The 13,841-nt window shown below is 37.4% G+C and overlaps 1 protein-coding gene across 1 annotated transcript in view; it reads left to right on the forward strand.

Annotated features, from left to right (window-relative positions):
* The window catches only part of LOC150100755 (FRAS1-related extracellular matrix protein 1-like), a 198,325-nt gene that overhangs the window by 18,459 nt on the left and 166,025 nt on the right, over positions 1–13,841 (forward strand). The window contains exon 2 of the mRNA XM_090401883.1: positions 5,915–6,180. Coding sequence (XP_090258009.1) covers positions 5,915–6,180 — 266 coding nt within the window. The remainder of the gene's footprint in view (positions 1–5,914; positions 6,181–13,841) is intronic.

The following is a 13,841-nucleotide window of genomic DNA, read 5'->3' on the forward strand; positions in this document are numbered from 1 at the left end:
AATGTGTGGAATGAGTTTGAGGGACGAAGTGAGCTGTATGGGAGCGATAGACTGCATTTGAGTGGTTATAGTGTGAGTCGCTTGGAGAGACTGCTGCTGGAAGGTAGAGAAGTGAATAGAGAGAATGAACCAGATCGAGAGGGGAGTGATGTGGAAGAGCAGGAGAGTAAGACAGGAGAGATTGAAGAAGTGGAAATGAATGGGGAAGTGAGTGGTATGAGTATAGAAAATGAGAGAATGGGTGTGCAAGAGGAGCAGGGAAATGGGGAGGCTCAGGGTGGACAGGGGTACACAGCGTGAAAAGGTGGATGCTCCAAGAGGAGGTGAGAGCATGTGTAGGCAGGAAAGAAAAGGGATGACTAGGGATCAAGAGGAAACAGATGAAATTGAAAAGGGTTCTAAAATGAAGAAGCAGAAAGGGAAATGGTACCAGTCCAGCATGGAGAGATCACATCGAGCGAGTGGTATCAGTAGAACTAGCTGTAGATCCAGAAATGAGCTGTCGTGTTTGTATACCAATGCTAGAAGTATAAGAAACAAGGCGGATGAAATGGTTGCACTAATTGCGTCTGTTCACCCAAAGATTGTCGGAATAAGTGAGACACGGTTAGATGAGGATGACATCCTGACAGGAATAGAGATGGAAGGGTATGATATGTTTCGTGAGGATAGAAGGGGTAAAAAGGGAGGGGGAGTGCTATTGATGATAGAGAAAGAGTTATGTCCATACAAGATAGAGATGCAAGAGAGAAATAGGGCCAGTGGTTTTGAGGCCCTATTTTATGAGATAGAGGTGAATAGAATCAAATACTTGGTGGGATGTTGTTATAGACCTGTTAATGTGGATGATGGTGATAGTGAAATGTATAGTCAAATAAACCAAGCAAATAAGAAAAGGGTGATCATTATGGGTGATTTTAATTATGGCAATATAGACTGGAATGAAGAGATAGCAACTGGAAGCAAAGAAAATCAGTTTCTTGAGTTTTTGAGGGATAACTACTTCAGACAGTATGTAACAGAGGGCACACGAGGATTAAGGGTCTTGGATTTGGTCATCTCATCAGAGGATGTAATTATAAATGAGGTATCAAATCATCCACCAATTGGTAAAAGTGACCATGAGGTGATTACCTGGGTGGTTGCTAGCAGTGCAAGGACCCCTGTGAAAAAAGGGTATATGAGGAACTACAAGAGCGGGGGGTGATTATGAGGAGCTCAGGAGACAGCTTGCGGGTGTAGCATGGAATGAGGTGTTAGCTGGAAAAGAGATCAATGCAGCTTGGGGGATTTTCAAAAACTATTTAGTAGATGCAATGTCTAAATGTATTCCAAGGGTGAGAAGGTTAAATAAGGTAGGTGTGAGATGGATGAATAACGAGATTAAGCATGCGATACAGAGAGAAAGGACATTGTGGAGGCAGCATAAGAGAAGTGGAAGTAACCAATTTCATGAGGTCTACAAAGACTAGGCAAGGAGGGTGACTTGGTTGGTTAGAGTAGCTAAAGAGAGGTATGAACAGCAGTTAGCTAATGAAGCCAAAAAGAATACTAGGGAGTTCTTTGGATATGTAGCCAGCAAAAGAAAGAATGATTATGGAAGGATGACATTGATTGTAGGAAATGGTATAAAGACAGCTGTTGCAGAATGTGTGGTGGAGATACTTAATGAGCAGTTCATAAAGATCTTTCAATTTTGTGAATGTAACTTCATGGAGAGATTGAGAGCAGTTGACGATGGGGAGGAGAGACTGACTGTAAGTGAGCAAGAGGTGTTTGGGAGTTGAGTAAACTAGATGTAAATAAGGCTGTGGGACCTGATAATATATCGCCATGTATTCTGAAGGAATGTGCCAGGGAGTTGACACCTGCCTTGACATATTTTTTTAATATGAGTCTTGCACTTGGTCAAGTTCCTAAAGAGTGGAAGGAGGCAAGATTGTGCCACTTCATAAAGGAGGTGATCGAACTCAAGCATCAAACTATAAGCCTATCTCTGTGTCAGGTGTTGTGATTAAGTTGTTGGAGAAGCTTGTGAGAACTAGGATCCAGATTTGGGTTGACAACAATGGTATAATCTTTGATGGACAGCATGGATTTGCTAAAGGGAGGTCATGTTTTAGTAATCTACTTACTTATTACAATAAAGTGACTGCTTCCTTGGACAGAGGAGAAGGATACACAGTAATACACTTAGATTTCGCAAAGGCTTTTGATAGAGTACCTCATGATAAGTTGACAGTCAAACTAGAGCAGATGGGGTTGTATATTAGATTAGTGCATTGGATTGGAGACTGGCTATCTGATAGGTATCAACAAGTTGTGTATGGGGGTGCGATATCCAGGAAAAGGAAAGTCACTAGTGGAGTGTCTCAGGGGTCTGTTTTAGGGCCATTACTATTTAACTTGTATATTAATGATATTGGCGAAGATTTGGATGGAGATATTCAGTTGTTTGCAGATGATGCAAAGTTGGGACGAACCATAAAGAGTAGTGAACATGTTATGGCCTTGCAAGAAGACTTGAATAAATTGAGTGATTGGGCAGGGCAAGTAAATGGGGATGTGAGTTCAACGTTGCAAAATGTAAGGTTTTAAAATTTGGAAAACAAAGATGGGATGCAGAATTTATGCTTGGTGAGAATATATTGTTGGAGGTAGAGGAAATAAGAGATCTGGGGGTGATAGTGGATAAGGATCTAAAATTTAGGAGACACATCGCCAAAATTGTGAAGACAACACAAAACTTCTGGGAACAATGTGGAGGACACTGACGTGTAGAAGTAGGGAGATTCTTGTTCCATTGTATAAGGCTTTGATTAGGCCACACATGGACTATTGTGCCCAGATTTGATCACCAGGTTTTCAGAAGGATAAAGAGATGTTGGAAAGGGTCCAAAAGCAACTGACTAAGGTAGTTTCTGACCTCTGGAATATTGAGTATGAGGAAAGATTGAGAAGATGTAATTTGCAGAGTCTGGTGGAGAGAAGGAAGAGGGGAGATATGATAGAGACCTACAAGTTGGTAAGGGGTTGTTATAAGATCAATGGTGGAGAAGTTCTACAGAAAATAGTGGGAGATTAAGGGAGAACCAGAGGTCATCCCTGGAAACTGTATAAAGAGGGTGTGAGTAGGGGAGTGAGAGGCAGGATTTTTTCGTGCAGGGTTGTGAATGATTGGAATGTCTTGCCTGAGAGTGTCGTGTCTGCAAGTAGTTTGAGTGTATTTAAGACACGGTATGATGAGATATGTGTGTGAGATAAAAGGACCTCCCAGATGAGTCTTTGGCTCCATGAGGTCTTGGGAAATAATAATAATAATAATAAATTCATTTTTTCATTGTTAAGGTGAGAAATTTTCAGACCACCCTCATATATGCCATTTTCAGTTAACCAGTTGGTGATTAGATCGATGTTGTGTTGCATATTGTGTAAGCTGTGTTTGCATCGTTGTGAATGTACGCTATAGCTGTGTCGTCTGTGTAGTGGAAGAGATTACTTTTTAGAAGTTGGTTTATTTCATGTGTGTTTATGTTAAACAGAATGAGCAAGAACAGCTCCTTGTGGTACTCAACAGGTTGGTTACTGGTAGCTATTTACTTTGTGCTAATCCTATATGCTTTCTGCTTTTCTATGTATGCACAGTAGTAGGCATCCTCTGATTCTGATATATATTATTATTATTATTATTATTATTATTATTGTTATTACTGCCCCAAGATCTCATGGAATCAATGACCTCATCTGGGAGGTCCTTTTATCACACAGCTCATTAGTTTGTTCAACAAGGTTATTATTATTATTATTATTATTAAACAAGACCTCATGGAGTCAAAGACTCATCTAGGAGGTCCTTTTATCTCACACACATCTCATCATACCGGGTCTTAAACACATTCAAACTCCTTGCAGACACCACACTCTCAGGCAAGGCATTCCAATCATTCACAACTCTGCACGAAAAAAACCTGCCTCTCACTCCCCTACTCACACCCTCTTTATACAGTTTCCAGGGATGACCTCTGGTTCTCCCCTGATCTCCCACTATTCGCTGTAGAACTTCTCCACCATTGATCCTATAGCAACCCCTTACCAACTTGTAGGTCTCTATCATATCTCCCCTCTTCCTTCTCTCCACCAGACTCTGCAAATTACATCTTCTCAATCTTTCCTCATACTCAACATTCCAGAGGTCAGAAACTACCTTAGTCAGTCGCCTTTGGACCCTTTCCAACATCTCTTCATCCTTCTGAAAACCAGGTGACCAAATCTGGGCACAATAGTCCATGTGTGGCCTAATCAAAGCCTTATACAATGGAACAAGAATCTCCCTACTTCTACACGTCAGTGTCCTCCTCATCATTCCCAGAAGACTTTGTGTTGTCTTCACAATTTTGGCGATTTAAATGCATGATGGTATGTCAAACAATTTTGTTAGGTCATTAAAAACAACTAATTAAGTCTTTAGTAGGTATGTACTCTATTTCAAAGAGTTTATTTGACAGTTTTAGTATAATGGGACTTAGGTTAATTGAGTCTTTTGGTTTAATTCTGTCTCTTCCTGGTCCTTTGTTAGGGTTAATTTGATGAACTGCAAGTGACAGTTCTTCCTTTGTGACTATTGGGAACCACATTGACTGGATTGTCCGTAATCCTCATGGAGAATATTTCTTGGTGTGAGGGAGAATTTTGCCTGCAGTTTTTGACCAGAGTTCACAAAGTAATAACTAAAGTTGTTTTCCAACTGTTTGAGGGATTTGGGCTTGCAAGCAAAGCCCATATAGCCACCACCATATTTCAGAGGTGGTGGCTTTGTGTGTATTGTCTAGCATTTCATTTTGCATTTCATTGTGCACACATTCATATTTACATTCTAATTAGTTAATGTCAGAATTGCAATCTTTCAATAAGAAAGTATAGTATGCTTCATGTATGCAAACTGTCAGTCAGTGATTTGTGTGTAATGGGAATTTAGGTGAATTAATTAGATTAATTTATCTGATAATAACTGTATCTAGAAGTGGTATTATCAATGCTAAGAAAGATTTAGTCTATAGGTTACCAAAAACTTTGGATGTCCATATCTTGGGTAAGTTGATTGGTATAAACACACCATTTCAGTCAACTTGTAGTGCAGCGTAACTATACTCTTTGTTATTTATTTTCTTATGAAAGGATAGAGTGCACATCAAAGTGACTTCACTGCAAGAGTTACAACATAGGATTAACGATATAGCAGCAGTAACTGTGGAAACATTGGAGCATGCAAGTGCACATGAGAGGAGCTGAGTTAAAGGTTGAAGGTGCACATGAAGCTCACATTGAACTTGATTATCCAAACAAATCAATATTCCAAATTATTATTCATAATATTTGCTATAGCTGTATCTTAATTCTCTCTCTCTCTCTCTCCTCCCTGCAATAAATAATTGCATTTAAATTACTTACTTAGAGAACCTTAGGTTTTGAATCTCATCACTACCATGTGAAATTTTATGAGTCTTTTTAATCATATCATGTCTGAATTAAAAATGTATGCCAAGGGGACCAAGAGGTGTATTGTTGTCATGATGAGTTATGTGATGCTGTGGAGGTCTGTCAATAATAGTAAAAACATGTAGAAATAGCTAGCCAATACACCAACTTTTTGATTATAGAAACATTAAAATAATAGTTGAGACTAAAATCTGTGATTAAGACCAGCTTCAGTTGCTTATCTTTTAAAGAGCTGAATACATGATATCTAATGACTTAGATAAACATGCTTTTTTTAATTTATTTAATCAGAATACTTAATGATTTATACATTAACATCACAGTGAATAAATGATACTGATAGAGAGTATAATATAGCAGAGGAGTTTATTCCTCTCTCTCTGTTTACAAACTGATTATTATTATTTATATATTTCAGATATTTCTAATATAGATGAACTGGAAATCATTGATCAGATGGCAACTCATATACATATATTATGTTTTCTTGTTCTGTACTTAATATCGTTTTCAGTAAGTCAACTAGTTCTGAGTGTCAGAGATATAAATGTCCCAATTGGGAGAGAAGTTTTTCTTAGTCCAAATGATTTTGAATTTAATTTGAAACAGCCTAGTGATGTTTGCAGAATAGAGGTGGTAACAAATGAACCAATAACTCAACGAGTTGGAACCCTGGAGCCACAGGTTAGTATAATACAAGTATATAGTTTATACTCAGAGCTTGCTGTACTAACAGTAGGAGTTCATGTGTGTGTGTGTGAATGTGTTTGTGAATGTGTTAAGGCATGGTATGATGGGCTGTGTGTGTGTGTATGACAAAAAGGACCTCCTAGATGAGACTGCAACTCCATGAGGTCTTGAGATAATAATAATAATAATATTAATAATATACTGATTGAAACATGCTTGTTTTATTATACATGTTTAAAGTTGATATTCAATACATAAGTACTTTATTATCATCATCATGATATTTAAACGAACCTGTGCAAATGCTGGCCTGGTTGGGCAAGTGTTCCAGCCCTTCTAATATGCTATGGGTTAGATTCCTGCCATGGGCTAGAAATTTGTGATTGTCTTTAGGTGGAAGAAGAATTTTTTAGTTTTGGTTGTAGAGCAGGTTTCCAGATTATGCAAAAATAAAAATACAAAAATAAATAAAAATGATATAAAAAAAATTTTAGCCCACCTACTGTACTATAGGAATATAGCCTTTCATTGATGGGAGTCATAAAAAAAAGAAAATAGATTACATTATACAACAATTTGTCTATGTGAAAAGTTTGAGAAATCAGATCTTCAGATATAAGAAGAATTTGGATGATCACCAAATTCTGGTATGCATCGCCTCCCTCCCCCCCAAATCCTTTTGCTAACTTCTTCATAGAGACTTTGAAAAGAATGCCCAAAACACTGCTCACACAAACCCACCATTTTGTTATGCTGTTGAAAGTGCATTCTCCATTTGGTCCTGAAGCAGTGAACATATTCTTTTAGGCCAGTATGAATAGCTATCATCCTTGGATTCCCTTCACATGAAAAACAACAAACAAAAAAAACCCATAATATTTGATTGGCCCTTTGTAGGCATCTTAGTCACTTGTCAACCTGGATACTTGGCTTTAAGTATCCAGGTACAAGTGATTATTATTATTATTTCGTGACACCTCCAAGGAGTCCAAGGACTTATCGAGGGAGGGCACCTGCTCTACAACTTTCTGTCTCTGCCACTTCCATCTGTCTCCATCATCTACACCAATGCCATCTACTGCCCCCCACCATCACCACTAGTATTTTTTTGTCTGTAAATTGTGTGTCCCAAATGCCGATTTGCCTATATGTGGGATGAAAAACCCAAGTTTCTGGGAGAAAAATCCCTGCTACTGCCATATGAGATCAGCTAACTCACCATCAATTGAAAAAAAACCGTATAAAGATTCCGCCCATCACGACGAGAATCGAACTTGGGCCTTTTCCAACCAATGGGCACAATGTACCATTATTCTTCCAATTGCGCTGTGGAGGCCCTCATTAACTTATTCACTTTTCAGCTAACTTGTGGGCTGGATTCCTGCCACAGGCATAAAAACTTATGATGGTCTTCAGGGGTGCACCAGTAGTGTCCGGTGCCTGTGTGCAAAACTTTAGTTGGTGCCCCTATACCCCCCCCCCCCCCCCAATAAAAAACACTTTATAAAAATGTTATTTTTAATATTTAATGCCAATAAAGTGATTATTTCATTTTGAATTTTATCTCCTAAATAGGAGGGAATATTTTTAAAGTCAGGATCATTAGCTGCATGTCGGTTGTGTTTTGATATAAAAGGATCAAACTTTTCTAACATCTCAATGTTAGAAAAGTTTGATCCTTTTCTAACAGCAATTTTTTAAAATCAATGAATTTTAAAAAATTGCCATTGTTGCGATCGTAAAGTTTATTACTTTTACCACAAAGAGCTAGATTTTGTTTGCCTAAAAACTGTACTACAAAAATTATTCTTTTTATAACTTCATACCAGCGTTTCCTTTTATTATCTAAAACTGTTTGTTGCAAATGATCAATACGAGTTTTATTTTATAAGGATGTAATTAATTCTGTCCATTTTTTGTAATTGTTCAAATGATTTAAATTTTTCTCATGACGATTCAGGTACGTTGCAAGATGTCGTCTATATTCTGCTGATAAAGCAAAATATAGAATAAAGTTAAAAACTGCAGCAGATTTTATTATTATTATTATTGTTGTTGTTCTGGGCAACTCCAAGGAGTCGACAGACTCATCGAGGAAGGCCGTAATATCATGTCAAGAAAAACTATTCGACATTGACACAGTATCTATCATACCTTGCCTTGAACTCATTCACGGTCGTAGCACCCACAACAGACTCTGGAAGCTTATTCCACTCATTCACCACTCTCCAAGTAAAAAACCTAGCTCTGACACCCTTGTCAACAACACTCTTGCCCAGCTTCCATGCATGGCCCCTAGTCCTCCCACCACCATTCATATTTTCAAAAATATCTTCTGGATCAATCTTATAGAAACCCTTCAGTAATTTGAATGTCTCAATCATATCACCCCTCCTTCGCCTATCGACCAATTTCTGCAACCCACAAATCTTCAACCTATTCTCATAAGGTTCATTCCACAGACCTGCTATCATCTTGGTTACTCGTCTCTGGATCCTCTCCACTTCCTCCCCATCACGAAGAAACCCTGGTGCCCATAACTGGGCACAGTATTCCAGATGGGGTCTTATCAAGGCTCAATACAGAGGAACAACAACTTGTTTGTCTCTGCATGTTAAAGTATTTTTCAGAAGCCAAGCGATTTGATGAGCTGATTTAGTCACTTTTGCAATGTGCCCCCCTAAACTTCAATTCCCTATCCACCAACACTCCCAAATCCCTGGCCTCATCAATCTCCTGGAGTACGGTTCCACCAATGCCATATACTGCTGCTATTCTTTTCACCCCAAAGTGTATAACCTTACACTTTGGCACATTAAATTGACATCCATTTTTCCTAGCCCAGTCCTCCAAACTATCCAAATCATTCTGTAAAATTTTGACATCCTGTGCACTCACAATTGCTCTACCCAACTTTGCATCATCAGCAAACAAGTGAACACTTCCTCTCAAATCCTTTCCTATATCATTGATGAACAAATTGAAAAGCAGTGGTCCAAGAACAGAGCCCTGTGGCACACCACTAGTCACAAGCCGTCTTTTAGACTCCACTCCTGAATAAACCACTCTCTGGTATCCCTCCATCAACCACCCTCCTATCCATCTCACTAACCCTATATCCATCCCCATCTGCTCCAGTTTACTGATTAGAATTCCATGTGGTATCCTGTCAAAGGCCTTGGCAAGGTCCAGTAGTATCACTGTAAACCCATTACCCCTATCCAGTTCAGCCATCACTGTGTTATAAAACCCGAGCAAGTTACTGAGGCATGATCTACCCTTCACAAAACCATGTTGTCCCCCCATACAATATCCCATTTTCATCTATCCAATCCTGTATTCTTTTCTTGACTGATTTCTCTAAGACCTTGACAATGATTCCTGATACAACAGCAGTCTTGGAACCACCTTTATGCAGTGGAACTATTTTCCCATCTTTCCACCCCCTCAGGACTAACCCAGACCCGAGACTCAAATTAAACAAAATGGTCAAGGGTACTGACAATTCTTTAGCTGCTTCTCATACGACATGAGCTGGTATACCATCCAATCCCACAGATGTATTGACGTTGAGGTTATGCAATAGACTACTCACCTCCACTTCATTCACCACAATTCCCGTGTAATCTACTGGTTTATTCGTTTCTGCAATGTCACCACCTGGATGATATATTCTTGCAAAGTGCTCACTCAGTAACTCAACTATATCAACTAATTCAGTTACCTTCCTACCATCGGCATTCTTTAAAATCATTCTGCCATGTACATTTTTCCTTTTACTTGCTACATATCTAAAAAACTGTTTAGGATTCTCTTTAACCTGCATGGCCAATGTTCTTTCGTAATCCTTTTTTGCTTTTCTTACCACATTTTCTTATATATGTTTAGAGCAAATGCGAGTGTGAACAAGATTAAACAAATTCAAACGACTTAGATAAACATGCTTTTTTAATTTATCCTGTAAACAGTAAACTCATGCAAGTTCAAGTTTTTACTTGTTTACGCTAAAGTACTTGTTAGAACTAGGATCAGAATAAAATAAGATCTTAAGGACTAATAACAAATAAGTGATTGTAAATAATTTATTTAAGACAATCTATAAAATATAATTAAAATTTAAACAAAAATGTAATTTTATTTGATATAATTAATGAATAATATTTTTTTTAAGTATTTCCTCCTCGCCTGAAATCTTTGGCTCCTTTACTATCCTGGTTCCTGTGTGCATCGCACACATTGCTCATATTGTTGGTGCGCCCCTGATGGTCTTTATACTTTCAGTATGCTTCTATACTTTATACTGTTGAGGGATGTACTTTCAAATGCACCCCCCCTGGCAGTCATACGACCCTTCCTCACAACAATATGACATTTTAAAAATGCTGGTAATGATCAGGGCAGAAATCATTTGCTCTAATAATAATATCCTCATCACCACACTTAATCATATATGCATCATTTGCTAAGCCAATGTTACAATTCTCACCAAATCTTTAGAATATTAATACTAATTAGAATACTAATACCTTGCACAAATCAGAAATCTCTGATTTTTGGAGACAATTATCACCAAGTTCAATCAGCCTCAAGATAAGTGGCGGCCGGTGAAAATTTTAAGTGGGGGTGCTGCATATACAAAAAAAAAACAAAAAAAAAACATTTTTTTCCTAATCAGTAACGAAGACTCATTCGGGAGGACACCTACAACTGTCTCAACCACTACACCGAACCTCTACTATGAATCATCTCCATTAACGCCATCTACTGTCCACCTCCACCACCACAACTTGTATTTTTTGTCTGTAAATTGCATGTGTTCTGAAGGGCCGATTTGTCTGTATGCGGGATGAAAAACCCGAGTTTCCGGGAGAAAAAACCCTGCTACCTCAAAATAATGTAAAAAAAAAATCATACCCATCCACAAAATAGATGATGTCAGATCCTGCACTAACTATAGACCTATCACCTTTCTAAGCCATTGCTATAAAACATTCATCAGGATTCTTCAAAACGGAGTTAAACATTCTTATGAAGAACGGATGGAAAAAGAGCAAATGGATTTAGAAATAGCAGAAGCACAATAGATGCAATTTTTACATTAAACAGATTAGCAGATCTTATGAGAGACAAAAATAAAAAACCCTATTACTGTTTTATTGACTTCAAACAAGCTTTTGGCTCAATAAACAAAAGCAAACTCATTAAAATTCTAAAAAACAGAGGGTTCAACAAATACCTATTAAATTGCATCAAAAATTACTATTCAGAAATACAAGCAATAGTGAATTACAAAAACATAGAAACAGATCAAATAGCAATTAAAAAAGGAGTTATGCAAGGCTGTCCATTGTCACCATATTTATTCAACCTGTACCTAAAAGAAGTAGTAGACGAAGGACTATAGATGTGTGAAGTCATAACTGTCAATGGAAGGAATATAACACATTTAAAGCATGCTGATGACATAGTTATCACTACAGATAGCCAATAAAAATTAGAAAATATCCTTACCAAACTGCACCAAACAAGTAACAAAAATGATATGAAAATCAATTTTAGTAAAACAAAACTAATGATAATAGGAAGAAAAAGGGAAGCAATCCAGATGAAAATAGGAAAAATAACATAGAACAAGTAAAGCAGTTCAATTACCTACGAACAATGATCACTGAAGATGTAGACTATTTCCAAACCATCAAACACAGAATCAATAATGGATGGATAACAATGGGCAAACTAAAAAAATATGGAACAATAAAAGATTAAGCAAAGAACTCGAATTAAAGATATATAAAACAATGATAATTCCCACAGTTCTCTATGGCTCAGAATGCTGAATCTTAAGAAAAAAAGAAATGGATAAACTCAATTCTTTTGAAATGAAATTCTTATGAAAAATCAATAGAACAAACTGGACAGAAAAAAAAAAACTAATGAAAAAGTCAGAGAAAAACTTAACTTTAAAGAAACAATAATTACAGCACTGAAAAAGAGACAACTAAGCTGGTTTGGACATTATTATTATTATTATTATTATTATTATTCAGACCTCCATGGAATCAAAAGACTCATTGTGGGAGGTCCCTCCTAGGATACACAAAATCTATCATACCACTCCTTAAACTCATTGACTGTTCTTGCTCTCACCACTCTATCAGGCAATGCATTCCACCCTCCATACAAAGAAACCACTCCTCACCCTCTTACTCACAGCTTCCTTTTGTAACTTCCAGGGATAGCCCCTAGTCATCACTCCTTCCTGCTGTTCAGCCAGGCAAAAGAACTCCCCAGTGTCAACCCTGTAACCACCTCTCAATCATATCACCTCTCCTTCTTCTATAAACCAAACTCTGCACTCCACATTCCCTGATCCGATCCTCATAACTAATATTGTACACTCCTGAAACCATCCTTGTTATCTGCCTTTGTACCCTTTCCACAGTTAATTTATCCCCTTCAAATCCTGGGGTCCAAATCTGAGAACAATAATCTAAGTGTGGTCTGATCAGGGTTTTATACAACGGAATTATAACTCTTTTATCTCTGCAGGTCATCGTCTTTCTCTTTCTCATTATTGCAGCAATCCTCAGCAATACCTTCACCACCTTTGCAATATGTCCCCTGAATTTCAAGTTTCTATCAATCATCAACCCCAGATCTCTTGTCTCCCCTACTTCATCCAGTATAGCTCCTCCAATCGAGTATGCATCCTCCCACCGATGGTTCCCAAACTTCAAGACTTTGCATTTTGCTGTGTTAAACCGACATCCCAATTCATTTGCCCATCTGTCTAGTTTATTCAAATCCTCTTGCAAGGCTGCCACATCTGCACTATTACTGATAACCCTTTCCAGCTTCACATCATCTGCAAACAACTGAATATCCCCCTGCAATCCACTGACAATGTCATTGATATAAAGGTTAAACAATATAGGTCCCAGTACTGAGCCCTGTGGGACCCCACTTGTAACCTTCTGCCTCCTTGAAATTGCCCCACCATACACAACTCTCTGATAACTATCAGACAGCCAATCCTGAATCCAGTTGACCAACCTGACATCCAAACTCATGTGCTGCATGGGTTTGGATGCAGCTTATCATGTGGCCCCCCTGTCACATGATAAGCTGCTTATATGTGGCACCCTGTCAAATGGCTTCGCTGAATCCAAGAAAACGGCAGTATATGCCTTTCCCTCATCTACAGCTATTTTTAACTTTATTATAAAAGGTTAGCATATTACTAAAACAAGAGTGCCACTTAACAAATCCATGTTGACTCTCACAGATAACATTACCCTCATTTGTCCAATGACATGTTTCAAGAACGAACCCAGAAAGACTACCAACCATATTATTATTATTATATTATTATATTATATATAATATTATATGTAATATTATATATAATATTATATATAACATTATATTATTACATTATATTATAACATTAACATTATATAACAATATAACATTATATTATATATAACATTATATTATTACATTATATTATAACATTAACATTATATAACAATATAACATATTATATATAATATTATATTATTATTATAATACAAACATATTATATTGACACCTGCCTTGAGTTCTTTCGATATGTAGCCAGCAAAAGAAAGAATGATTATGGAAGGATGACATTG

The sequence above is a fragment of the Typopeltis vanoorti genome, chromosome 12, assembly GCF_054136105.1.
Source record: "Typopeltis vanoorti isolate ZY-2024b chromosome 12, IOZ_Tvanoo_1.0, whole genome shotgun sequence".
NCBI classification, from domain to species: domain Eukaryota; kingdom Metazoa; phylum Arthropoda; class Arachnida; order Uropygi; family Thelyphonidae; genus Typopeltis; species Typopeltis vanoorti.